Source organism: Lynx rufus, unplaced genomic scaffold, assembly GCF_022079265.1.
Source record: "Lynx rufus isolate CCGP_SWC_20201006 ecotype Redwood Valley unplaced genomic scaffold, mLynRuf1.p SCAF_8, whole genome shotgun sequence".
NCBI lineage: Eukaryota > Metazoa > Chordata > Mammalia > Carnivora > Felidae > Lynx > Lynx rufus.
Genome location: NW_025814896.1, coordinates 108,939 through 136,759, shown reverse-complemented (window position 1 = coordinate 136,759; position 27,821 = coordinate 108,939). Strand labels below are relative to the sequence as shown.

General features: G+C 45.1%; 1 protein-coding gene across 6 annotated transcripts; it reads left to right on the top strand.

Annotated features, from left to right (window-relative positions):
• Positions 1-264: 264 nt before the first annotated feature.
• On the top strand, positions 265-26,410 carry PCMTD2 (protein-L-isoaspartate (D-aspartate) O-methyltransferase domain containing 2). Of its 6 annotated transcripts, XR_006960385.1 has the most exons (7): positions 659-1,199; positions 5,047-5,377; positions 9,069-9,171; positions 10,193-10,364; positions 16,244-16,367; positions 17,507-17,596; positions 19,535-19,622. XR_006960385.1 is itself a non-coding variant. In XM_047069841.1 (6 exons), exons 2-6 carry the CDS (start codon positions 5,071-5,073, stop codon positions 19,912-19,914), a joined length of 1,086 nt encoding a protein of 361 aa, XP_046925797.1. In that variant the 5' UTR covers positions 265-373; positions 5,047-5,070; the 3' UTR covers positions 19,915-22,398. The 6 variants fall into 6 exon arrangements, 5 of the variants coding, with proteins under 5 accessions (XP_046925797.1, XP_046925796.1, XP_046925798.1 ...); XM_047069841.1 differs by lacking the exons at positions 659-1,199; positions 17,507-17,596 and adding an exon at positions 265-373 and having other exon boundaries at positions 19,535-22,398; XM_047069840.1 differs by lacking the exons at positions 659-1,199; positions 17,507-17,596 and adding an exon at positions 265-373 and having other exon boundaries at positions 4,786-5,377; positions 19,535-22,398.
• The last annotated feature ends 1,411 nt before the right edge of the window (positions 26,411-27,821 follow it).

Below are 27,821 nucleotides of genomic sequence, written 5' to 3'. Positions count from 1 at the left end.
GGCCTGCACTGTCCTTTGTCCTCACCTGCAGCTGTCCTTTGACCAACCCCTCCCCAATATCTTCAGGCCCTGCGTCTCTCTCCTGCCTCGCACGCGCCTCGAGGTCAGTCTGCGGTCGGTCCTGCGGTCGGTCGGAAAGTCGTCCGGCGGGGACCGTGCCTGGGCCCACCAGCCTCGCCGTCGCCCCTTTAAGCGCCAGGCGGGGGCGCACGCGCAGTCGGGCCGTTGCGCGCACAGGCGCAGTGGGGCGGCTGATGTTTACGGCGGCAGAGGTCGGGGCAGCGCAGCCGGGCCGCGGACGGGCGAGGGGCGCCCGAGGAGCTGCTGGTCGCGGCCCAGGCGGCCTGATCTCGCGGGCCGGCCGAGCCCGGAGGTAGAGCCGCCGCCACCGCCGCCGCCCTTGGCCCGGCCTGCGGCCTGCGGCGGGCGGCGGCGTCTCCCCCCGGCCCCTCCCTCCTCTCTGTCTCCCCTCCTGGCTCCCGGCCCCGAGCGCCTGGACCCCTCCTCCGGGTGGCGTCCCTCTCCGCTCCGGCGTTCTCCTATCCTCTCCCCGCCTCCCCGCCTCCCCGGCCGCCTTCCCTTCCTGTCTCCCCTCTCCCCGCTCCTCCGGCGACTCCCCCCCTCCCCCCTCCGCGGGGCGTCTCCTCCTCCCCCCAACCAGCGTTCCCCTCCCCGGGGTTCCCCCTCCCACATCTCTTCCTCCATCCCCCAACCCGACCCGGCACCTCCCCTCCAAGGAGCCCGGGTCCCTTCATTCCCCTGCTCCGCTGCCCGGGCGGGTGGGCGGTGGGGGGGGGGTTGTCTCGGGGTGAGCCTTGCGGTTCTCCCTCCAGCGTTCCAGGGCTTCCCGGAGGTCTCCCAGTGCCCGTTGCTTGCACGCTTGGATTTGCTCGACTCTACAGACGTGCAATCTAATCTGTCCCTAGTTTACTAAGTAGGAAGCGCTTGTAGTTCTAAGGCAAGTCAAGGTTTATCAGGGTTTAAAACAGATTCTACCTTGGAGCTTTTCAGCAGGTGATAGTCTAGGGGCGTCTGGCTGGCTCAGTCAGTTGAGCATGGGTGTAGAGATTACTTAAAATTAAATCTTTAGAAAGAAAAAAAAGGAGGTGATAGTCTGTGACATGGTTGGTTGGCCTTTCCAAGCCTTGGGGATACTAGAATTGGCACAGAGCCCCGGGACTTCAAGGCATCTGAAGAAGGTCTGTAGCTGGGGAAGGAGAACTTGCTTGGGGTGCCCGAGTTTTGTTTTCTTCCATGGGATGTGCCTCTCAGGTGGATGTTTGCTCGAGTGTTGTCCTCAAAAAAGCTATCTACATCTCTGTCTTTCCCCTTTGTTCGTCACAAACCTGTGATGGTTTTCTTCTTTCTTTTTTGGCAGAGGAGTGGCTGAAGTAAACAACTCTGTTTTGGGTGTTGAGTAGACTGTCCTTCAAGAATCAGTGAGGTCAGGTTCCTGTAAACAACTCCCAACTTGTGGCTCTGCTTGGGTGAAGTAGAGCCTTACAGGTGGAATGAGAGGGGACCTCTGAGGTGATGGGGTCAGTGCCTTGACCTCTTGGACCCACCTCAGCTGTACCTAGCCTGGGATGTCTCTGGGGGTGAGAGGCTCTCCAGGTTCTGAGAACAGTGCAGTACTTGGAATCTAGTTGTTAGAAAGCTTTTCTGTGTGTTTAGTAGAAATGATCTCCATCTGATGTGTTCTGCCCCAGTTTTTATCGGTCCATGAATATTGTATATGTGGCAGCCTTTCAAGTATTTGAAGAAAATCCCTCTGTATGTATTCCTTTCGAGAGTTTTAGTTTTCAAGATGAGAAATCTGTGTTTCTTTCATTATTCTGCCAACAGGAGGTGTGGTTTTAGGTCTGTTTTCTGCTGGTCTCAGCCTATTAATAACCAACGTGGTCGGACTGGCCCTTGTGGTTATTATGATTGTAAGACACCTTTCAGTAATAACCATCAGGAAACTTTGAAAAAAACAAAGGTTTATTACTTACAGAGCCTGGAAATTTTATAGCATACCTGGGGCCACACAGTGAAGTGGGAGGCTGTGAAGAGAGAGATTGAGGGAGCACAGGCCTGGGTTCTGCTTTTATTGGAGTCGAGGGTGAGGGCCTAGGGGTTTCTGAGGCTTGATCTTTATTGGGGAGTTTACAACCAAACTTAAAGCTTGGGAAGAGAAAAGATAAGTGGCCCAAAAGGTCTCTTATCAAAATCAACTAAGAGCTGATCTCAAATAGAGGATACTCTGGGGGGAGGTGTCCTGGTTCTACCTCATTGAGTGGCAGGAGGCAAAATGTTTATTCCTCACCAATCTAAACTTAGGCACTGGCATTACAGACAAGAAAAACCTCACGGCTTACACTGCAGGGTCCTTTTCCTTCGCTCATTTTGCGTATGACATTACCGTGTCCATATTTCCCTTAAGAAGGGATATTCAGGTTGGAACACGACTCTCCATGTGTAGTCTGACAAACTCAGTGTGGACTGGAATCCTGAGCCCCCATTGTCACAGCTGTGCAGCTGTGTTGACCCGGCTATAGCCTCCTTGGTTGTCAATCATGAGACCTTCCCATGCCTGCTGCTGCTTGAACCATCTTCCTCACTGTCCACAGGCAGTTGATTTTGGAAGGAGCACTGTGAGAGTAAGGTTGTCCTGTTGGCCATTTACCCCAGAGTAGTGGATTACGTTGAGAATTGCAAGTCACGTGGGTGGTCAGTAATAAGCAGTGATTGTATCCAGTGTGAGGGAGGCAGGTTAGCAATATCGAACCCTATATAGATGGTCCCATGCATCCCACCGGTGACAACAGGTAGGGTTGCCCCATAGTTTTTAGTCTGTCATCTGGGGCAAAGATCACCAATGTGTTTTGTGTTAAAGAATGTTTCTCCCTTGAGAATTTTTAAAAGCTGCTTTTGGTGTGGGGTAACGAACGTAGGCCTTTGGCTAGACAGCCCTGAGTTTGAATTCTGGCCTTCTTCTCACACACTGGTGTGTGATCATGAGCAAAGTAGCTGCTCAATTTGCCTCGTCATGTCGTGAAACTAAAAGGAGCTCCAGTGGCTGGCAGGTGGTACCTGTAAAAAGTTGTAGCTCTTTTTAGTAAAAGGCTAGCTTTTGCATACTTTCAAAGTGAGGAGAAGTTGAAAATAAATGATAGGTTACTTAGTGGAAAATAAAATATACCCAATATATAGTTTTTGCTTTCTGGAGATAGAATGATGATACTGAGGTAGAATGATAGAACATTGTATGCAGGGTTAGAGCCTCCGTGGAGTATATGTGGTTTCCAGGCCTTTTCCTAAATAGACCTTTAAGCAGCAAATGCAACTCCACTTTTAAGCAGTGACCTAAATTTTCAGATGACTGCCCCAGACTAGAGGTGTAGACTGTCACCTCAGCACTAAGTGGCTTATCCAAGATTAAGCATGACCTCATTAGCACTCCCCCTGCAGCTAACTTTGCTGGCCGTGGACCCTAACCCTAACAGTGGCTCTGAAACGAGTTGAAATGGGGTGAAAGTCTAGTAATTGGACCACCCCAGTGCTTTGGAAAGTATGACCTTCAGCTCTAAAATCTTGATGAAGATGAACGATCCCAACCATAAATGGAAGAGCGTTTGTGCTAAGCCCCATGTTTTACATATTTTGTGTGTTTGTTGTGAGAAGCGGACGATTCATCGTGCAGTCACTTGTTTTTATTCCTGGAAAACCTCTCCCGGTGCGGTCGCCAGCAGCGTGTGTGTGTGTGTGTGTGTATGGGGTCTCTACTGCTGATGGTTCTCGTTCTGCTGTTAGAAATGCAAACGACTGGGAGGGGGGAGGTGAGGATAAACCTTGTGATCATAAATTATGATACAGGAAGTTGTCCTGATTCGGAGAATGTGTCAGTCTTCACGAAGCCTGGTGGTTTCTGTTTTTCCCAACAGTTTTATGTCAGACGTTTTGTAAAACGTTACCATTTTATGTGACGTAAAGTCATTCTTTTCAAAATAGTTATGTGGAGTAAGTATAAAATTGGAGAAGATATTTTTTGTGGTTTAGGAAAAGTAAGACCTCCTCAGCTGGGAGAATGTTATCCCTGAATTAGATGGAGGAACATTGTATGTTAGCAGTTGGCTCACAGGGGGTCACGCTTTTGTCTTCTTGAAGGCAGCTGGGAAGAAAGTAAGCAGTGGACCTTCTGTTGGTCAGAGGTGGAGAGGTTGCCGAGCATACACTGCCAGAGGGGTGTAGGACGTCTAGTAGCAGCTGTAGCCTGGAAACAGATTTTGTACTTGTTACGATAAAACGTCACCATTCATCCAGTTGGGTGAGAGAGTTTTGTTAGTGGTGTTTTTGCCTGAAATTTGTACATCCAGATATCCAAAAGAACAGACTGAATGGATCGCTTGCCTTGATGTTTATGTGTATGTGGGGGTGTAGAGTTGTCAGATAAAAATAGGACACCAGTTAAATTTTAATTTCAAATAAGAATGAGTAACTGTAGTATTTGTTGTTTACCTTAATTTCATTCTTTTTTGCTTTTAAAGAATGATTTACCAAAAGTGATCTACAACACTTGAAATATTCAAAGAGAAGCTGATATTAGCATGATTTTTTTTTTTTAGACCTATCTGTGTTCTTTTTGTGTTTATATTCGGTGACTTTGTCTTGTGTCCCTGTTAGGGCAGATCTATATTCAAGATAATTTCAGTCCTAAATAGCTGACTTTGTAGATTGACAATTTGTACTGAAGTATCGAATTCATACTTAAATGATGTTTTTCAGTTGTCAAATATGTTTTAGGTACCTCAGGGTCATTTGGATTCATTCGATATTACGAACTACAAACTTACTTCTGGATGGATACAATGGAATTTCATACATAACTTTTGGTTTGTTTTTAACCTTCTGAATTTGGCATCCTTGGGGTGGGGTGGTGGGTGGGTACCGACAAAATACATTCCACGTGTATTATTTTAGAATTCGAAATTGGCTGTTATTAGAAACTCTGTTGGGCTATTACCTGTTCCGTAAACAGCTCTTTGGAAACTTTTTCCATTGCAGTATTGCCTGAGTGTGGTCTTGACGATGGGAGGTGCTGTGAGTGCTGGTGAGGACAACGATGAACTGATAGACAATTTGAAAGAAGCACAGTACATCCGGACTGAGCTGGTGGAGCAGGCTTTCCGAGCTGTCGACCGTGCAGACTATTATCTGGAAGAATTTAAAGAAAATGCGTATAAAGACCTGGCATGGAAGCATGGAAACATCCACCTCTCAGCCCCGTGCATCTACTCAGAAGTCATGGAAGCTCTGGACCTGCAGCCAGGCCTCTCCTTCTTGAACCTGGGCAGCGGCACTGGCTACCTCAGCTCCATGGTGGGGCTCATTCTAGGTAAACCTGGAGAGAGTGTGGGGCCTTGTCTCACGGCACTTGGCCTTCTGAGCACCCCCCCCCCCCCTCCCCGGGATTGTTTACGCACAGCCATTGGCTGGGCTGGTGGAGGGAGGCCTTTGAGTTTTCTGCGGGGACCCCTCCTGTTCCTACCCCCTCCCACCTGAAGTTCCGCAGTCCGTTCAGCGCACCCTCCTTCTGGACAGCACAGGACCTAGAGAATTACAGTGGGACCTTACAGTGATTTCCTGATTAACACAGTCACACAGCCTGCCTTGTCTCTCTGTCTGTAAACTGAGACTAATTAAGTTTAAAGTTCCCTGGAAGTTAAAATTGTTCCACGCAGTCTTGCTTTGCTTTATTTTAATGCTAAAAGAGTTAATACCTGTAGGTTTTTCTTTGTAAATAAATTCCAGGGATGGGAAGGACAAGTTATCTTATTTGAAGACATTTTGCCTCTTTCTCCAAACAAGTTGTGAGACTGCACATGGGAATTGGCATTTTTGTTGTTGAAACAACAGGGCTCTCTGATAATTGAGGGCTCAGGTGTCTGTTTTTACTCTGAGTGAGGTGGCATGAGTAACGGGAGCTAACCTGTGCTTTAAAAGATTGCTGTAAAGAGGGGCTGGGGCTGCTGTAGCGGTCCGTGTGAGAGGGTGGCATCTGGACCACAGGCCCCAGGTGCCAGGCGTCGTGACGAGACCCGCTAAGGAATATCAGGAACGTGCCTGTGCGCACACACCTCTTGGTCAAACCAGTGTGAGATTCTTAGTTGGAGATTTCAGGCGAGAGCCATCGCTGTTCAGGCCACGACATTGTTTCTTTGCGGTTGTTACAGACAATCTTAGCAGTAACAGTTGGTATTCATGGGTATGGAATGAAATTTTTGTTTTTTGTTTTTTTTTTTTTAAATGTTTATTTATTTTTGAGAGCGGGAGTGGGGGGAACCGAGGATCTGAAGCAGACTCTGCTGTCATCATGGAGTCCGATGTGGGGCTTGAACTCACAAACTGTGAGATCATAACCTGAGCCGGACTCAAGACGCGTAACCAACTGAGCCACCCAGGCACCCCAAGATTTTTGGTATCTTTATAAGTTTATAGGCTTGGGAATTTGGTGATGTTTTGAGACTGATCATTTGACTTCAGGCTATAGATTGGTATCTTCAAATTTTTAAATGTGGTTTTTTGTTTTTGTTTTTTTCCTTTTTTAATGTTTGTTTATTTTTGAGAGAGCACGTGAGTGGGGCGGGCGATGGTGAAGTGCTCTGCGCTGACAGCATGAAGTCGTGAACTTTGAGATCGTGACCTGAGCAAGTCTGACCCTTAACTGACCGAGCCACCTGGGCGCCCCTTGTTTTGTTCTTTAAAGCTAAATGATTTTTGCACGTACTTTGTCTTGGATTTAAACTGCTTTGCACAGGACCCCAGGTTATGTGTCATTCTGGTATTAGTGAAGGGCAGTTCCCTTCAGTGGAGCAGAAAATGGGGGAGCTAAGGATGATACGATATTTGGCGGAGAGGGGGATGGGGTATCATGTTGACTAGGTTAGAAACGCTATTGAAAATAACTAAGAGCCTCAGGAAAAGAGGGCATATGGTAAGCCTGAGGTGACCTGTTGCACTGGACGTTCCCTAGAAGTCATAAAGAAATGGCTTGTGTTCTCTGAGTCCCCTGTTTGCTGGGAATGTAACTAGATGTTGCAGTGGGGAGAGAGAGACCTGAAGGGGGGGAAGTTTTGGGGGGCTGTAGAGGACACTGTGTACTGCTTGGATGTATCTGAAGGAGGTGACTGGAGAGTTTCCTTTGCTGCACAGACATCTTGGATCTGCAGGGAGGAGGCTGCGTGCACTGGACCGATACCTCTGTCCCGACAGCACGTGTCCTGGGCCTCTCTCCAGCTCATCCGGCCTTTAGCGTTGCTTCAAGCACATCGCTGGAGAGCTGAAGGCCATGGTGGCCACCCAGTACTTGCAGGTGTGAGGTCTGGAGTCTTTCATCTGACGTTTTTGGCCTCAGCTGCCCTTCCACCTGGCCCTGAACTCTTTGCCCTTTCTGCCGCATTCCTGTCCCACTGACCCGAAAGTGCAGTGTGATTAGGGAGTGCAGTGCCCTCATCAGGGGCCTTGTGGTCTGGGTGTAGTGCCACGCCCTTGATGTCTCGTCCTGACTGTTGCTCTGTGTCCCCCCCTCCCCTCTTAATCGTCTTGTTATTGGGGTGGGTCAGGAGCTATGGATTAACACTGTGTTTGGTGTTAAGCTTCTTGGGAACTATGTCCCCTATGTGTTATTAGAATGAACTATTTAATAGGTGTTGACAGGGGGCGGATGAAACTATGACGACTGGGAAGGTAGAGAAAGGTTTTCTTGGATTCCGGTACAATGCTGCCAGCCTGAGAGCAGTGGGGGTGGAAGTCAGCGACTGGGCAGAGGGTCTTGAAGTTAGATAATTTGGATTTGATGTTGTAAAGAGTGAAAATGCGACTTCTCAAGTAAGGTGTGTTTTAATGAGAGAATGTTTTGGCCGCAGCTGTGTGTATGACAGGTGTTGAGAGAAGAGAGTCGCAGGTAAGTTGTCCAGGCGGAGGAGAGGGAAGCCTTGGCTTGGCATGGCTGTAGTGCCGTCAGGGGCCAGGGAAGCCCAGGTGGCAAAATGTAACAGTACGGGTGTGCGGATGGTTGCTGATTTTTCCGTATTTCTGTTGGATTGTGGTATTAGGTGCTGCACTGTGACTTCAGTCCATCTGTCTAGTGAATAAGGTATTACATGCCCCGTTGGTTTTCACACGGAAGCTTCTAATAATGGCAGTGTGACTTACCTCTGGTACACAAACAGGTGTGAGGTGTGGGGCTTGGTGAACCTGTACGTAAGTATTCACGTTCCTGCAGGCACAAAGTTCCGAATAGAATCGGCACCCCGGTGGCTGTCATGCTGCCCCTCCCCCTCCAGAAAGGAGAGCACTCTTTGGCCCTCCGTGATCACAAATGAGCGTTGCCTGTTGCTGACCTTCCTATAAACGGATTCCCACAACAGAGACTCCCCTAGCTGTCTGTGTCCGTAGATTTCATCTGGAGGCAGTTCTATACGGAGGCAAAAACTTTATCGTTAAGTGGGCGTCCACCTTTTCTTACAGCTTTATTTCCAATTACTGACGATTTTCCTTTGGTATAAAAAAAATGTTTCATTGTGACTTGGTTATAGTTTTATTTTAATGATGATCAAAACCTATTTGTGAGGATTATTAAAATTTTCATGTCTGAGTAGGGCGACCTCTTATGGCAAATAGGCCTGTGTCCAGTTTCATTTGGAAATACATTTTTCTTCTTCAATTCATTAGTGAGATCTTGAATTCCTGGTTGCAGATCTTGGTTTTTTTGTTTGTTTGTTTGTTTTTGTTTTTTTTACATCTTCAAATGATTGAGAGCAGGGAGGCCCAGGCTTTGGAAAGGTGTGGAGTTAATAATGTCAAAGAAATGAGTATTTACAATGTGGTGAGCATAGCCTACCCTGCATATTTAAAGATTAGCTTTTTGATTTAGGTCCAATAATGCAGCAAGACCTCAAAACCTTGCAAATTTCTTCATGTAATTATACGTGCTGAATCTGGTGCATTGCAATTGAAAAAATAGAAATAAAGAGTAAGAATTTTTGCCCTAGTTCTAAAAGTTTTCTTATTCTGAAACCTTTTAGGTCCTTTTGGTGTGAACCACGGGGTTGAACTCCATTCAGATGTAATAGAATATGCAAAGCAGAAGCTGGACTTCTTCATTCGAACCAGTGACAGCTTTGACAAGTAAGATCAGATACTAACTAGCCTTGGGTTGGTGTGTGAATGACAATTTAAACTTTTGATTAGTTGAGAGAAACGAGTTTATTAGTGTTCGGCTACCAGCAAACATGATTCAACTTTGGCAGGAGAATCAGGGGTATATGTATAGCTGTTCTAATTATTTTTTGTTTAAAAAATTTTTTTTTCTTTTAACGTTTATTCAGTTTTGAGAGACAGAGTGCGAGCAGGGGAGGGGCAGAGAGAGAGGGAGACACAGAATCTGAAGCAGGCTCCAGGCTCTGAGCTGTCGGCACAGAACCCGACGTGGGGTTTGACTCAAACTGTGGGATCATGACCTGAGCTGAAGTCCAGCTCTTAACTGACTGAGCCACTCAGGCACCCCCTGTTCTAATTGTTTTGTAAATATTTTGTGGTTTTGAGGGCTTTAGGGTTTTTTTTTTTTTTTTTTTTTTAACTATGATACCAGGGCAAGACTGATTTTTCACCAACATAATAAGAGAAAGGAAATAGAATATTCATTTTGCTCAATTTTCGTGTTTCTGACACAGACAACATGTTTTCATCTAATAGCTTCTAGAACAGAATTGTTGCATTTGTCTTTAAGTAGTATATATAATTACCTCTTGCCATTTTTAAATAAGGCATTAAAGTTCTTATTTTAGAGTTTACCATTTTTGGAAACACCAAATGTATTTTTCTTTCATTTTACTTGTTTTTAGTAGGTCCTAAATAAGGTAGTCCATAAGAACGGAAGAAAGACTGTGATGAATGGAGGGTGGATGATTTAAGCGTGGGTCGTGCTTATGGCATTCACTTCCATGATGTTTTGTTTGGAATTTCTTGGATTCTGTTAATTAAGAGTATAATTCTTTTTGGAAGTCTGTCTTCTCGCTTTAGGCTCTGTGAATTGCATTACCTCACTATAGGGCTGTTCAATGAAAAACTAATCCGTGGTTAACATAGATTTACTCTGTAGACTTGTAATATGATCAGTTCAGTTACGGAAAACATTTTTTGCTTCTAGATTTGACTTCTGTGAACCTTCCTTTGTTATTGGCAATTGCCTGGAGATTTCTCCAGATTGTTCTCAGTACGATCGTGTGTACTGTGGGGCTGGTGTGCAGAAAGAGCATGAAGAATACATGAAGAGTCTTCTCAAAGTAGGGGGCATCCTTGTCATGCCGCTGGAGGAGAAGGTCAGATCCCTTTCATAACTGACGTGTTTAACTATGGGCCAAGTTCTGTTCCGGGAAGTTTACATACATTTTTCCTTGTATCCCTCAACAATTCCGTCCATTTCACAGATGAGGACCCAGGCAGGGACAGGGCATAAAGACAGCCTAGCTGGGGCCAGGGCAGACCCAGGAAGGCACCCTGGAGCCTGCACTGTAAGCCCTGTGCTCACATCCCTCTGTCTCTTCCTGTTTTCCTTCCTCTCTCCCACCTCCCTTCCCTCCTCCACAGTTATTCTAGTATGCTTATTCTGTTGTTAGGCTCACACATAAAAATTACTTCCGTAATTCTGATTGTTAGTCTGATTGTTTGGTTCTGTGACAGTGAGCATTCTACAGGAGTCTCTTCCTTAGTATGAACCTTGTCTAAGTCTGCTATTTGGTCATGTTTCTGTGTGCTGTGGATATTGTGCTGCACTGAGGCAAACAAATTGTAAGAAATGAGCAAGATTAATCGATCTTGCGTTGGTCCTAAGGAAGAATGTCTCCATCACAAAGAAGTAGGAAAAATGGAAATGATAAAAATGGGAGATCGTGCATTTTTGTGTGATTTTCTGCAATTTTAAAATGTTAGCATTTATTTTGTTTAAAAAGTAACCATTCATTGTAGAAAATCCCGAAGATATGATAATTAAGAAAAACTGCTTACAATCCCACCCCAAGTGCTGTTCGTGTAGGATTCAGTAATTCCTGAAATTACGATCAAGTAATTCTTAGTGTTTTCAGATGGTCAGCTGGTGTTCAGATTTTCCTGATTATCTCAGAATTTATTTGAATAGTTTATTTGAATAGGGTTTCATTTGATTATATCTTTTTTTTTAATTTTGTCAGTTTTATTAAGGTACAATTCACATAGAATAAAACTGAACAATTTTAACTGTATAATCCATTGAATTTTGACAAGTGACGACAGAGGTAGCATACAACGCAAACAACATATAGAACATTTTCTATTGCTCCCCCAAATTCCCTCTTGCCCTCCTTTTTTTTGAGATGTAATTCACGTATTAGTTTCACGTGTGCAGCGTCATAATTCAACAAGACAATTGTGTTTTCATACTGTGCATTTGTAAGACATATTTGAATGTGCTCCAGATCCGTTTATCGGCTTTGGGCCACGTACAGAGCGTTGTGTTCTCCCGCAGAGCAGTTCAAACAGCAGAGTTCCCAGACCTGTGGTATCAGTAACTTTTCTGGAGGCAAAAGTCAACTTACAGGGCTGATGGAATTTGTGAGAAACATTTGGTTTGTGTCTTGCATTTGGTTGGTATCTTGCTCTCTCCTTTTTAAAGATTTTAGTTTTAAGTAATCTCTGCACCTGACGTGGGGCTTGAACTCACAACCCTGAGATCAAGAGTCGCATGCTTCACCGGCTGAGCCAGCCAGGCACCCCTGGTTGATATATGTCTAAAGTGTTTCTTATCTATAACTTTTTTTTTTTTTTAACTTTATCCTTGCATTTGTCTGATAGGGTTTCCTACAGCCTGGATTTGGAGATTACATATCTCTGTAGTGGTATCTTACATATTTCTTCTGTTCTCTGTTTTCGCTGTAAATTGCTGATTGGATCCAAAGACTTGCTTAGTTTGCAGTTTGACTCGACTTTCGGTGGGGAGGGAGGGTGCGAGGATACTCACCAGGTATTACAGTGTATGTCCATATACACTCCCGTCATACCCGATGCCAGCAGTGCAAATGTGGTCCTGATCCACTACTTCATTAAGGGATACAGGGTGGTAAATTCTGCTTCCATCATTTCTCACCATTCAGTACCTCGAGTACTTTTTTCTTTCCTTTTTTTTTAATTTTTTTAATGTTTGTTTATTTTTGAGATAGAGCGTGAACGGGGGAGGGGCAGAGAGCGGGAGACACAGAATCCGAACAGGGTCCAGGCTCCGAGCTCTCAGCACAGAGCCCAACGCAGGACTCAAACTCACGAGCTGTGAGATCATGACCCAAGCCGAAGTCGGACACTCGACCGACTGAGCCACCCAGGCGCCCCGCTTTTTTCTTTTTAATTTTCATTCTAATATAGTTAACGTAACAGTGTTACATTAGTTTCAGGTGTATGATACAGTGATTCAGTGCTCCCTGAGATAAGTGTACTCTTTATCCCTTTCACCGGTTTCCCCCGTCCCCCACCCACTTCCCCTCTGGAGACCATGAGTTTGTTCTCGAAGAACCTGTTTTATATCCTCCCCACCCCCTTCCTCGTTCATTTGTTTCGTTTCTTAAATTCCAGATATGAGCGAAATCATGGTATTTGTCTTTCTCTGACTTGGCCAGATTTCATTCTTCTTCATGGTTGACTAATGTCATTTGCAAATACGATCCTCTCCCATTCAGTAGGTTGTCTTTTAGTTTTGTTGGTTGTTTCCTTGGGTGTGCAGAAGCTTTTTGTTTCGACGTAGTGCCAACAGTTTATTTTTGCTTTTGTTTCCCTTGTCTCAGGAGATGTATCTAGAAAGAAGTTGCTGTGGCCGACGTCAGAGACGTTACTATCTGTGCTCTCTTCTAGGATTTTTATGGTTTCAGGTCTCATGTTTAACTCCTTAATCCATTTTGTGTCTTTGTGTCACCTTCAGTTACTTTCATCAGTGTTTTATAGTTTTCAGAGTACAAGCCTTTCACTACCTTGGTTAAGTTTATTCCTAGATATTTCATTATTTTTGGTGCAATTATAAATGGGATCATTTTCTTAATTTCTCTTTCTGCTTCATTGTTATTAGTTTTTAGAAATGCAGCGAATTTCTGTACATTGATTTTGTATCCTGCAACTTCATAGTACCTGGAATACTTAAGGAGAAACACCCTCTTCATTTATTTGGTTACCCTAGGCACACTGTAGAAGGAGAGGCTGGATACATTCTGATTCTTAACTTTTGTTTACTAGTTTCCTCAATAATCTGGTTCTCCAGCATCTGCTGAAGGTGGTGACTAATAAGATTTTATTTGATTTTTAGTGTCGGTGTAAATTAATGGATATAAACGTACTTAATATCTTAATCATGACGCCATTCTTTTTTTTTTTTATTATTAAACATTTTTTTTTTTCAACGTTTTATTTATTATTTTTGGGACAGAGAGAGACAGAGCATGAACGGGGGAAGGGCAGAGAGAGAGGGAGACACAGAATCGGAAACAGGCTCCAGGCTCTCAGCCATCAGCCCAGAGCCTGACGCGGGGCTCGAACTCACGGACCGTGAGATCGTGACCTGGCTGAAGTCGGACGCTCAACCGACTGCGCCACCCAGGCGCCCCAATCATGACGCCATTCTTAATGAAGCTTAACATGTCCTGTCTTGGCCCGTGGGGACCTCTCCAGCTTGGCTCTTGGGCTTGGATACAATTTCAGTAGTCTGTGATAGTTTTGTTACTTTCTGGTAAGAAAAGATGTTCCATACCCACTTTGTATACATATGTATATTTTTTACAACAAAGTTGGAGCTAGCCATTTCTGAGGATCTCTGTTAATTTGAAGTTCAGTGGGAATTGGTGTTTAGAGAACACAGGTGGGGCCTTTGTGGGAATCTTTGATGCTGGGTGAGTTTTCCAGTGGAACTCTGGAGCTAGGAAGGTCACACACACACACGCAATCTTATGTTTTTTGTTGGTTTGGTTTTTTTGGACATAAAATACACCATGGATTTATATTGGTACTTCCATCTTGAAGTCAGGACGAGAGGGTTTTTCTGACTTCTTCGGTCTGCCATGCTTGAAAGTCCCAGTCCTCGACTATGCAGCTCCTTGTTTATCCACAGCATCGGCACCAAGAATTTGATTTCTGAAACTGGGTCAAGATGTGGGCGGGGGCTTGGGGGGTGGGGAGCTTCTTTGGCCCTTATATTACACTAGGGATGTAGAAATTAACATGTTTTAAAGTCACTGGAAATAGTGCTTTCCTGTGAGGTTATACCATCAGCCTGACTCACAGCTCATTTGTTTTCAATGTTTAGGGATTGCCGTTTTAGGTTTTGTAACTTGATAAAACATTTATAAGATTCCAAAGTTTAAGTAATGAATACTCACAGAATTTTTTCCCCTCTGTGTTCCCTCTACTTCACCTGTAGGTAACCATTTTGTTTGTTTTCAGTTTATGTGTTTATGCAAAAACTATATAAGCAAACACAGTTTTTCATACGTGAAGATATGCACACTTTTTTTCCATCCCATGCACCTATCCAGACATATGAAATGGGAATTGATAGTTTGTAAGTTTTATACATCATTTATCGTTCATTTTAGGTATTTGGTGTTCAATATAAGTAGAAATTCTTCTTTGTCCTTATTTTGTTTATTTAAAAACGTTTCTTGGTGGTGTATGAGAATGTGATTTTTTGGTGGCCAGTTCGGCTCTTTCTAGCTTCTTGCTGTTTCCAAGCAGGGCCGCTGTGACAAGGCTGTGCATATCCATGTTTGTGGACGTTCTTAGTCTTTGTCCATACCCATGACCTCTTCCGGGTGCTTGATTGGAGACTCTGTGTTTTGACTTTGGCCAGCTGCCTTTCCAGCAGCTTCGCTGTCAGCAGCAGAGGAGAGGAGCCATCCGCGCCTCCACCTGCTGTTGCTGTCCCACCTGCTGACAGTCCCACCTGCTGTTGCTGTCATTGCTAGTAGGTTGTTGTATGTGGCAGGGCTGGATGTCCCCGTTTTTGCTCTTCTTTCTCAGAATGTTGTTTTAAGTACGTCTGTACTTAAATTATTTTAGCAATCTTTGTTGCATCACAGAAATACTTCAGACCTTTTATTGGAATTGTGTTACATGTTGAATAATTTGAGGATTATGGACATGTTTTCAGTATCTGTCTCCTCGTCTGGAATGTAGAATATGGATTTACAGTTTTCCTGAAGGGTTCACACATTATTGACGGATTATATTTAAATGTTTGGTGTTTAGCATAACTGGAATTTCTCCTTGAAAAAAAGTTTTTGAAGAAGAAGTTTATGCTGGGGTACAGGAATGTGAGCGACCTGTTTACCCAGTACATGGCCACTTAATGCTTTCAGTTCCCAGATTCATGACATAGAATCTTAGTTTTCAGAAGCTTTGCTGGCTTAGATATTTTTAGACAAGAGAGCATATAATCTCAGCATGCCAAAGCTGGGCAAAAATAGTACTGTCACCTGTTTGGGTCGTTAGACACTGGTTACACAGAACACACAGGAGGGCCATGTGGTCTAATTAGGCTCTTCCTGTGCTTCTAATACTGCGATTCACTGCAAATCTGTGTGTTTTGGTGGTGATGTCACATAGAAATTCACGTAAACACCGTAGTGAGGAGAAGCTCCAACATACCCAAGATGGCATCGTCACCTTCAAGGAAGTCATGGCAAAACTGTAACAGGAGCTGTTGTTTTGTGTGTGGTCATGTTGCAAGAAAGTCTTTTTATTGTTTCTGTTCTGGAAACAACAGCCTGGTATCCAGTCTAAACTGAAGCATTATAGGTGGTCAGGAGTGTCTGTAATGACTTTGACTTTAGGATGTTCCCCCCCCCCCCCCCGCCCTACTTTTGCCCCCAGCAGGGACTCTTGCAGACAGTCCTGGGAAGTCATCTCATCTGATTGTCTCTTCTTGTTATCCTTTGACTTCTTTTCTCTAACGTATGTATTTCTTGTAAACAGAAATTCGGTCTAGAAGCTTTGAACGTATTCAGGCGAAACATATTTGCAAAGATTTTAATAAGTACTGTGTACTTCCTGCCACATCACATTAGGGGCCCCTGATGTCAGGTTCTTTCATTGTTAGCGTATCTGTGTTTTTTTAGTTTACGTGTAGGAATGGTTAAATATAAACTAACAGTAGCCAAATCTTTTGAATATTCTCATTTTCTCTTTGGGATAGTTGACTAAGATAACACGAACTGGTCCTTCTGCTTGGGAAACCAAAAAGATTCTGGCTGTTTCTTTTGCTCCTCTGATCCAGCCCTGTCATTCAGAGACAGGAAAATCAAGACTTGTCCAGTTACGTAAGTACAAAGATCTTCACTTACCTTTCAGATCTTTTAAAAAATCTCGTTAGAATTTGAAGAGAAAGAAAACTTTTAAGGAGCCTTTTAATATTAAAGAGGATTCTGAAGCCTTACAGTTTTACAAATGGTTTTTTACGTATTGTAAAAATCATGATCTGTTTTTAGCCTATTTTAGGTTATTTTGGCCTTCTTTTAAATCCACAGGAGTTATTTCTGGTCATGCCATTGGAAGCAGAAGACTCCCACAAAAGGGAGTTAATTCTGCTACGTGGAAAGTTCTTCCAGAGAGAGTGTGTTCCCAGTACCGTCGAGCCAGAGGGCTCTTGCTGAGTCATGGGACCTTGTCCTCCTTGGGGCCACCTCATGGGCACACGTCTCAGCCGGCTGGCTGGTGTGTGGTGGGAGGCTTGCTGAGGAGCATTGACTTGACTAGGCCTGCAACTCCTTCAGGATGTAGACCTAGAAGGAGCAAACATCAGGGCTGGCATTCATCCAAATACTGTTTTCTAGTTTAAACAAATTTACATAGCAGTGAGAATTGCAAATGACTTTATTTAAAATAAAACTATTCAGCATGGTTTCTGCATTCTGATCATTTAGAAGATTCGGAAAATGTACAAAAAGGAAAAATAGTAACCATGATCTTACCACCCAAAGGTAATACATGTGTTGGCAAATTCCTTGCAGGATTTTATTTTTTATTTTTTATTTGTGAGGAATCGTTTATCGAATAGTAATGCTCCGCCTTTGTCTCTGCTAAGTGGAGGTCACATGCCATAGATGTGGTCCTTGAAATGTAACAAACAACAGTAGAATATAGACAGTGCCTGAGAGGGACCAGGCAGAGGATGGGACCTTTCTTTGTGCTTGGTCTTTCTGGGTGAAAATGAATTCTCTGAAGAGAGAAGAAAGGGAGAAAAAGCATGAGCAGAGGCTGATGTGGACTTTCCACATGCCCGCTCCCCGGTGTGGTCTGAGTGAGGCTGTACAGGAGACGCCAGCCCAGTACATAGGTTAGACATGAGTTTAGCATGTAGGCTGTGGAGAGCCACCAGATAGTACAACTAAAAGATGTGGGGCATCTGCCTTCTTGATTACCCTTGTGGCCGGCTGCAGGGTGATTTTGTCACATGCAGGCTCTCTGAAAATCCCACCAGGATAAGCTAACATTGCTCGCAGTTGGCCGGAGCACTCCCTTCCAGAATGCTACCTGAGTAGCACCAGAGGTGAGGGCATAGTTGGAGTATCTATGGGACCCGGGGGGGGGGGGGCAGGGGCGGGGTGTTGAAGACAAGTCTCTTGGTGTGAGGGCTTGATCCGATCTGGGTAAGAGTTGTGGTGACACGGGGGCGCCTGGGTGGCTCAGTCGGTTAAGGGTTCGACTTTGGCGCAGGTCATGATCTCACGGTTCGTGAGTTCGAGCCCCGCGTCGGGCTCTGTGCTGACAGCTCGGAGCCTGGAGCCTGCTTGGGATTCTGTGTCTCTCTCTGCCCCTCCCCTGCTCATATTCTGTCTGTCTGTCTCTCTCACAAAAGAAGTAAACACTAAAAAAATTCAAAAAAAGTTGTGACAACATGGAGGGCACCTGGAGATGCCAGCTTTGAGGCTAGCGCTTCAGAGCAAATGCTGGATGACGGAGAATCATGTGATGTTTAGGGTTCCTGAAGCGAACAATCCAGTTGTTTGTAACTGCTTCCTGCTGGGCTGGAGTTTTCTGGACTCCTAAAGTTGTGTCGATGGAGACAGTGGCCTCTAGAGTGGAAGGGACTCAGGGGCAGGCACACAGGGCCTTTCTGAGGAAGGATGTGGAGCCTGAGGTGTCCGGCATCTGTTGTAGATGTGGGTCTGTGGGAGGCTTGGGACCCCAGTCAGGACTGGAGCAGAGCCCTAGGAGCCGTTGCCCGGTCTTTGTTACTCGAAGCCACAGAACGGATGCCGAAACAGAGATCGATAGGCACACAGAGAGGGGGAAGTGGTGGGAATCAGCACGTGAGGGAACACCACTGGCCTGGGTGGAGGGGGGAGCTCACAGGAGAGGCTTGGGCCTGGTTAGTTCCCTGCAAGTGGGCGCCTCGGGGGGAGCCAGGGAAGTCAGAATGTGAGTCCTGGAGGTCTGGTGACCTGTGAAGGAGTCCGTTCAGCAGACTGAGTGGCAGCAGCCCGTGAAGAGGGAAGGGAAGGGAAGGGAAGGGAAGGCAGGACGCGCTGAACGGAAAGTCGTGATTTCGGTGTTGCGGAGTGGGGCGAGTGCTGGAGCCTGTCCCGGACGAGAGAGGGGACAGTTGAGCAGGAGAGGAAGCCTGGTGTGGACAAAGGGGAGAAGGTGCTGAGAGCCTCCAGTAAGAGCACTTTCCAGGGCTCCTGTGGAACAGTGAGCCTCGCACGGGATTGTGTGCAGGCCTCTCTGATTTGGGTGATAAATGTCACGGACAATCTCAGAGCCCCCTAGATTGTAGGTGGCCATCTCTTCTGGCAGAAGCTAGGTACTGGAGGGAAAGAAGTGATGCTGCCTTTCAGTATAATGTACTTAAACACACAGCCCCTCATTCCTCTCCCCTTGAGAAAAAAGCTCTTCTGTTGCCATGCGCGTGCTGCCTGCGTTAAATTGAGCATTAAACTGAGCCTGCGCTAATCACCAGATTCTGTTTTTCCTCAGTGTGCTTTGGAGTTTTTGTACTTACTAAAAACGTTTGGATTTGCTGTTCTCTGCTTAAATCGAAAAAGAGGAACTAATACTCAATTTGTAAAGTACTGTGAAAATATTAAGATAGACAAAAGAATTCTGGAGCCCTACATCCTCTGTGTTTCCACTGGATGAGCTAGAACCCACGAATGAATACGTAAATAGAATAATGAACCTGGCTGTCCAAGAAGCAAAACACCGTAGCCCAGGGTTTTCCCTTGCTTCTGACTGAATAGCCAGACAATCTCGAGCTTGCTTATGTAAGTTCAGGGTCGATGTATTTGAAAATATCTTTCGAGAAGGACCACATGCATGCGCACTAGAGCACTAACTAATCGACTTTGCCAGGAACGCTCTCTCGTGCCTGTTCTGTGAATACGCCAGTGAATGACAGTGACGTGAAGACTTCCCAGGGTTAGGGCTCTGTGCTGTCCAGGTCACTCTCAGACAAGGTTGACACGTCTCCTCCTTTGCTTCGCAGCGCCGCTGGCCGTGCGAAGCCTCCAGGACCTGGCTCGCATCGCCATCCGGGGCACCATTAAAAAGGTCATTCGTCAGGAAACGGTGAGCAGCAGCGGAAACGGACTAAAGAGCACTCCGGGGGTGAAACGAAGGAGAGTGCGCCGCCGTCGAATGGAAACGATCGTCTTTTTGGACAAAGAGGTTTTTGCCAGTCGGATTTCCAGCCCCTCTGACGACAACAGCTGCGAGGACTTGGAAGAGGAGTCGCGGGAGGAGGACAGAGCCCCCCCGCCCGAAGCCAAGCCAGCCCCACCGGTGAACTTCCTACGGGAGAAGGTCCTGAGCCTCCCTCTGCCAGACCCCCTGAAATACTACTTGCTCTATTACAGGGAGAAGTGAGGGCACCGAGGCAGAGCTGATGCTGTGCCTGCTGTCCCCGAGGGGTCGCCCGGGCACGTGCCGTGGGGAAGGAAAGTGCTCTCCTCTCGACCTTCCTGTCTTTAGTTCGTTCTTGGTTTTCCTGTAGAATCTCCATTCAGTGGTATCATTTCAGTAAACATAATCTGATAAACATAAAGTGCATAGAAGAAGGTTTTCTCAGAAGGGAGAGCATCTCTTGAGAAGGGTGTTTGCTTTTTGTTCTGATGAAACTCTGACGTCTGCCTGCAGAGACCGCTTTGGTGACCGTCTCCCACTCAAGATAACCTACGAAGACTGAAGTTGAAAGGAACCTGTGTTGCTTAGAAAAAGTGAAAGTGCAAGTTTGCAAGTGTGTAAAATCTTTTCTGGGTGTGACACACCTGTGTCCAAGTTAGCACTTTATGGTGTCAGCCTCGTAATTACTGGCGCTGAGCTCCCCTAACCCTTTTAGTTCTCTGGATGGGGGGAGCGTTATTGAAAAGCTCTCCCTTATTTTAAATAAATGTAATTAGATTGTATGTGGGTTGTCCACTGTAATTGTAAAAGAGAGAAATTTGTGATGGGGGAGGAGGAATAAAAGTATCAAACTGCCAGATGTCTTTCTGGGATTCCAAAATAATTCAAGGAATATCTTCCTGACGCCTTTTCTTACCTTTAGAAGAACCAGTGTCAGATAATCCCTTAAAGAAAATACTCAAGAATGAAGCGAGCGTTGTGCACAGTGACCTGCCTTACTTTTACTCCAACGGTGGGGATGACTGTTGACGCAACCTGAGTGTGTTAATGGGTGTCCAGGGCATGGATGTGCTCGGTCCTCAAAACAGGTGGGAAGTATTAAGACTGCAGGAAATACATTGGAGACAATGTCACAACAACCTGTGCTGTTTTTTCTTTTTTCCTTCAGTTGGCTACTTTTCTGTAATCACATTAAAGTAATGATTAATAGATTTTATCTTTTATAATTCCGGAGAAGAAGATGTGTTAGTTTTCTAATTTTTCTTAATAACAAATGTATGTATTTTAGTAGCTCCATTGCATTAGAATAACACCAGTCTAACCCCCAGGGACTTGTGGATTCTACCTTCTCTAGGCCCTTTGTGTTGACAGGTTTCTGTGTTTACCAAGTTCCAAAACATTGGTTCTTTTCAAACTTGCTTTTTGTGCCCAAAGAAGAAAGCAGTGGTATCAAATGTTAACGGTAGACCCAAACTCAGAGTGCTGCTGTGGGATCAGTCATCCAGGTTTTATGACTGATTTTATCCGGTGTTGCTGAGCTTGAGTGTGTCTTTGTGGTTTCACCAGCTGAACCGAGTTCTGCTTGCTTATTTATTTATTTATTTATTTATTTATTTATTTATTCTTAAACTTCTCTTGTTTTTTAAGTAATTTAATCATTTTCTACAGGATACTATGTGCATGCAGAGCTGGGAAAATATGTCTGTTGCCCTAGATCTGGAAATGTAATTTTTTATAAAGACAGTTACTTCACAGTTGTTCTCAACCTGGCTTCTAACGGAAGGCTGGGCGTCACTGTCTCAGAAGCGCCCAGGTTACGTTTACGTGAGGACTTGAGATCACTTAGTGGTGCGCACCTCTGTGCCGACGTCACGCTGACCGGAGTGTACTGATCTCTGCGATCCACGGACATTCGGAGCATAAGGTCAAATACATATTTGTGAAATCTGTCACACTGGGTGGCTTGACTAAGTTCTTTTCCTATAATTGTACATGGGTTTTATTTATTTTTTAAATCACATTTGCCTTCACGCTAGACTGTAAAGCCTCTTCACCGTGCATAAGACATGTTTTTCCCTACATAGGTTAGACCTTTGCTAACATTTGTGTTCGTATTTACATGTTGTCTGTTTGCGATACTTAAACCAGAATTTGGTTAAAAAAATATATATAGATGTAATATATGTGAAATAGTTTGGTGTTTATCTTATACACGTAGAGAAGAATTGTAAATGGGTTTTCCCGGGCCGCAGTGCCCCTCCCCAGAGTCCAGGATGATGCACTGCTGTCTGTTCCCCGACAGATGGATTATGTATAGTCTGTGTGGCCTGTAACCTCTGTATTGTAAACCACTTTCTAGACAGCTGTGGACGTTTATGTTCTGAGGAGTATGTATTTCTGTGTGTGATTTGTGTCTTGAAAGTAGTAAAGCCACAGACACGTACACAGCAAATGTCAAATTTATAAATATCAAGGATGCAGTGTAAAAATCAACTGTGTATGTAAGAATGCTTTTGCCAGTCTGGACCTTTCAGGGAATTAATGCCAGAAGTTTGAAACCAAGATTTTAATGAGCAGATACACATTGGGTAAATACAAAGGCTGTCGATAAACCTCGTTCAGGCACTTCAGCCTTCTTGGCATGGCTTGTGTTTCCTGTGTGGGATTGAAATTCTTGACTACATGTTTTCCAAAAATCTTTAAAAATAAACCTTTTCTTTATCAGAATCATGTGTTTTCTTTCACTGTTGTGTTATGGCTTCATTCTGTACCATGGTGGTACACTTGGGGAAGACGTGATTTTAAATGAAGCACACTTAGGGGCGCCTGCGTGGCTCAGTCGGTTGGGTGTCCGACTTCGGCTCAGTTCACGATCTCATGGTCTGTCAGTTCGAGCCCCGCATCGGGCTTTATGCTGACGGCTCAGAGCCTGGAGCCTGCTTCGCGTTCTGTCTCCCTCTGTCTCTGCCCCTCTCCAGCTCGTGCTCTCTCTCTCTCTCTCTCTCTCTCTCTCTCAAAAATAAGATAAAAAAAAAAAACACACCTAGTTTGGATGGCGAAAACAGAAAAGTGACAGCTACGACTCCATGAGAGAGTATGTGTCTGAAGCATGTTTGTGGTTAGTTTCTTGGCACAGTTTTCCTATTTTGTGAAAATGTTAAAAGATAATTGGGTTAATGGTCACATATCTTCCATGGCAGCAAGGGGTGAGGGTTAGGGTGATGGTGAGAATTTCGGGTTTAGAGTTAAGGTTTGGGGTTGGGGTGCCAGGGCCATGCGCTAGAGTTGGGGCCTAGTGTCAGGATCTAGGGTCAGGGTGAGGGCCAGAGATCAGAAGTAAGGGCCCAGCGTTCAGGGACAAGGTTAGGGGTTAGTATTCAGGATCAGACTGGCTGCTGACCGTTGTCCATCTGGACTGCTAAGACGGAACCGTATTTTGGTATTTTTGGTGGCTTATAACCAGTAGAAATCGATGCCTTACAGCTGTTGAGGCTGGAAGTCTGAGATGAGGGTACCAGCATGGTCAGGTGAGGGCCCTGTTTGTAGTGGCACACTTCTCCTCTTTTGACATGTAGGGGATGGGTTAGGGTCTCTTATAGGGGGAGTAATCCCATTCATGAGGACCCCACCCTCCTCACCTAATCACCTCCCAAGGGCATCCTGTTCTACCATCATCACATCAGGCATTAGGATTCCAACAGATGAATTTGGGGGGAAACAAACATTCAGATCATAGCACTGATGTAAGAGATAGATGGAATTTTTTTTTTTTATAATTGACCTTTACTTAAAAAAACAAACAAACAAAAAACCTCTTTTCCCAGTCAAGGTACCGGAATGATGGGCTCTATCTCAGTTGGAATTTCCAAATCGTGGCACTGAATTTCAGAGATTAACTGGATGTGCCACGAGGGGCTAAACTGTGAGTCGGGTGTTCCCTGTGCCACAGCCCAGCGGACAGCAGGGGGCACCCTAACCGGGCTCTCTGGCCTGAAGGAGATCCTAACGTATCCTGGCCTCAGAGTCAGACCCACATCTCGATGGGGATGATGGGCTGCAGGATGCTCCTGCAGCTTCGGGACAATTTGGGGCAGTGAGGACGAGGCTAGGAGATGGTTTCTGTTGGCATCTCCAATGAACTTTAAGAAAAAAATGTTTAATGTCTGTTTATTTTTGAGAGATTGACAGAGTGTGAGCAGGGGAGGGACAGAGAGAGTGGGAAACACAGAATATGAAGCAGGCTCCAGGCTCTGAGCTGTCAGCACAGAGGCTGATGGGGGACTCGAACTCACAAACCGCTAGGTAATGACCTGAGCCGAAGTTGGACGCTCAATGAACTGAGCCACCCAGGTGCCCCAGTTAAAAAAAAATTTTTAACGTTTATTTATTTTTGAAAGAGACAGGGATAGAGTGTGAGCCGGGGAGAGGCAGAGAGAGAGGGAGCCACAGGATCTAAAGCAGGCTCCAGGCTCTGAGCTGTCAGCACAGAGCCCGACGCAGGGCTTGAACCCACAAGCTGTGAGATCGTGACCTGAGCTGAAGTCGGAGGCTTAACCGACTGAGCCACCCAGGGGCCCCTATGTTGATAGTTTTTATGTATCATGGGGAAGAATATTATAGAGTCCACTGTTTATGTGCTTTCAGTACACATTTCATTCATTTCCAAAGCTGCTTAGGTTAGCACTTTCTGCCCCGGCACCTACAGTGAGTTTCTTCATACATTTCTAGTACAGTTAGATTATGTATCACATTCTGTATTATATCTTGTGACAATCCCACATCCTAAATAATTCAGTTGGAATAATCATGATGTAGTCTTTGGGCTGGAAACATCTATGAGTTTTGCCAAATGCGTAGTGGCACATACCTATCACTAAAATATACGGAATACCTTGAACTCTAACTGCATGATCTGTTTATCATCTCTGTAGTTTTGCCGTTTCCAGAATGTCCTATAAACGGGGCCATACAGTACGTAGCCTCTTCAGACTGGACTCTTTTACTTCGCAAAATGTGTGTAAGATTCATCCATGTCTTTGTAAGGGGTGATGGATCATTCGTTTCTACTGCTGAGTAGTAGTGCATTGCATGTATAGGTGACTAAAAATAATTTTTCTTTACTTTTCTAGGTTCTTGGCTGAGACGACTTCTTGTGATAAAAGATTAACAGGAGAAAAACAGAAGTGTAATTGCGTGTATACATCCTGTATACGTGGGACATACTCAGGAAAACTGATGAACTTCCCAAAATGGCTGAAGTAATCACTTGGAATGTTTCAGTAGTCGGAAGGCCAATTAAGGGAGGCTCTCAGACCAAGCAAGAGTATATGAGGGGTAAGGTTGTTAATCAGGTTTAAGTCCAGAGACTTTGTTACAAATGGAGGGTTCCTTTGTAAGTGTAAATTGTTCTCACCAAAGGACAACTTTTATTCGGTTTTCAGAGATTCTCCTCTGTCTTCTGTCTGTTAAAATCAGTTAGCCCCAAATAATACTTGTGCCCAAGAGACTTATCTTGGGCATGGTGGCATATTCTGCTTCCTTCACATGGATGCACCTGTTTGCTTATGGATTCATGTTTTGAAGGACATCCTGATTTCTTGAAGACTTTTGCCATTACAAATAGAGCTGCTGTGCATAGCTGCATGTGAGTTTTTGTTTGGAAATAGTTTTCAAAGCAGTTGTGTGAGTACCTGAAGTGTGATGATGGTTGATTCTTAAGGCAAGACTTGTTTAACTTTGGGGAAAAATGCCAAACTATTTTCTGTTAAACTTAAAAATGAAATCGCCAATTATTTTACCAGCAAAAACGGGTTTATTTGGGAATAGTTGAGAATTTCAATCCAAGACAAGCGAGCTTAGGCAAAACCATAAGCAAGCACACGGAACAAAGCAGAGGAGCATTAGTCTTCTATAGAGGAAACCGAGGAAGTTGGGAGGCACTGTCCTAAACAGAAAGTTCACTGGAGTAAACTGGGGGCTTGATGTGTAGTGGCTTCTCATTGGCTGACCTGTGACAGTCTGTCATTGGCTGAGCTGTTGTCTGGGGAGGAGGAAACCTTTCTTCCTCCTGCTAGGATAGTAAAAGGGTCCTGTTGGGTCTGCAATTGATGTAGAGTGGTAGGTGTGAGAGTCTCTCCTGCCAAGCCTTCCTAGACCTTCATTTTAGTGGGGTTTCCTGTCACTAGTTTTCACTTCCAAAGTGGCTGCACATGCATTCCCCAAATGAAGGAGGGTTCTTCTCATTCTGCACTCTCTAACAATTGGCATTGTCAAAATTTTTTTGGAGTTTAGCAGTTTTAATAGGTGTGTAGCAATTTGGAATTTCCTAATGATACATGGATGTAGAGCATACTTTTGTATGCTTATTTACTATCCGTCTATTTTCTTTGGCCAGGTGTCTCTTCAGATCCTTACCCATTTTCATTTAGGTTGTGTGTTTTCTGATTGTTGACTTCTGAGAGTTTTCTGAAAGTTCTTAATGTATTTTGAATACAAATCTGTTATCAGATGTGTGTTTTGCAACTATTTCTTGCAGTTTGTAGGCTTGCCTTTTGGGTCTCTGAACAAGGTCTTTCATGGAGTAAAAGTTTTAATTTTATAAAGTTCACATTACCAGTTTTTTTCTTTTGTGGATTGGCTTTGGTGTCTTAAAACCCCAAGGTCATGTAGGTTTTGTTTTATGTTTTCTTCTTGATATTTTGATAGCTTTGCACTTCTAAAAAAATATTTATTTCTGAGAGAGCGCAAGCGGGGGAGGGGCAGAGAGAGAGAGGGACAGAAGATCTGAAGCGGGGTCTGTGCTGACAGGCTACAGCAGTGAGCCACATGTGGGTCTGGAAGTCACGAACTGCCAGATCATGACCTGAGCCAAAGTTGGACACTCAAATGACTGAGCGACCTGCCCTGACAGTTTTGCACTTTAAATGGATCTGCAATTTTGAGTGAAATCTGGTGTAAGTTGCGAAGTTTGTGTTTATATTTCATTTCACCTTGTCTTGTTTCGTTTCATCATTTCATTTCATTTCATTTCATTTCATTTCATTTCATTTCATTTCATTTCATTCCATTCCATTCCATTCCATTCCATTTCACCTCGTTTCGTTTCATTGCGTTTTGTTTCCAATTAGTTGTTCTTTAAGTATTCCTGGAGAAGTTGGGGGATATTGGGCTCCGTTTCAGTTTGCGTTTCCAAAAGTTAACGGATTCACCTAGACTAGAGGTAGCCCAGGGAATCCTGCACTGCCTTCACTGCCTGCACGGGGCGCCAGAGCTCAGCTCCCTGACCTGAGTGGCGCATGCGCCGCCAGCCGGCCACCTTTCCACCTGCACAGACTGGTGTTCCTCCTCCTCAGGACCCGCTACGGGGTGGGTGGGCGGGTTTCGGGAGGGGAGAATGTGGGGACTTGTCCATGCTGACAGAAGCTGGGTTTCCTGAGGACCTGCTCTAGGGGCTACGGGGTGTGGAAATGTCACGGTGCAATTCTGGGTTTGTGGCTGAATAATTCTGTACTGGACATGAGCCCCTATGTCATTTATTCTTCAGACCTAAGCAGTGGGCCCTCTTCAAGCTAGAGCCATGGCTAGGATCAGGGATCAATCGAGCAGGGTGGCAGTGGCCAAAATGCCGGCCAGTGCAGTGATCTGCCCAGAGGGTTGAGTGGAGTTCAGTTGTTAGGGTGTGCATCAGGCTTAGGGGTTGCATATAGGAGCCAGATGATGGGGTGGACCAGGGTTAGGTTTGGGCTCAGGATCCCCTCCTGCACCTCCATCCCAGCCTTGGAGATATAGCAAAATTCTGGGTTCCTCTCTGAAATATTCTGTGCTGGTCATGGTCCCTAAATCTGTTCTTTCCTCAGACCTAGGAGGTGGAACCCCTTTAGGGCCAAGCCATGGCTAGGGTTAGGGTGAGGTCCTGGGAGGTGGCAGGGGCAGAACCGACACCAGTTCAGTGGTCTCCACGGAGGGCTAAGTTGAGGGCGTGAGTTAGGGTGTTGGACAGGCTTAGGGTTTGTGATCTGGGAATGGCTGATGGTATGGGTATTCCAGGTTCAGGTTTTGGCACAGAATCCCCGAGTGCAGCTCCATTCTGACCCTGGAATTGTCATGGTGAACGCCTGGATTCCTCTTGGATAATAGGCCCCAAATTCATT

Coding starts and splice junctions, on each gene's coding strand:
- PCMTD2 (XM_047069837.1), top strand. CDS start 1,122: ATGGTTGGTTGGCCTTTCCAAGCCTTGGGGATACTAGAATTGGCACAG. Junction 9,172..10,192: donor ACCAGTGACAGCTTTGACAA/GTAAGATCAGAT, acceptor TTTTGCTTCTAG/ATTTGACTTCTGTGAACCTT. Junction 16,368..19,534: donor ATCAAGACTTGTCCAGTTAC/GTAAGTACAAAG, acceptor TTTGCTTCGCAG/CGCCGCTGGCCGTGCGAAGC.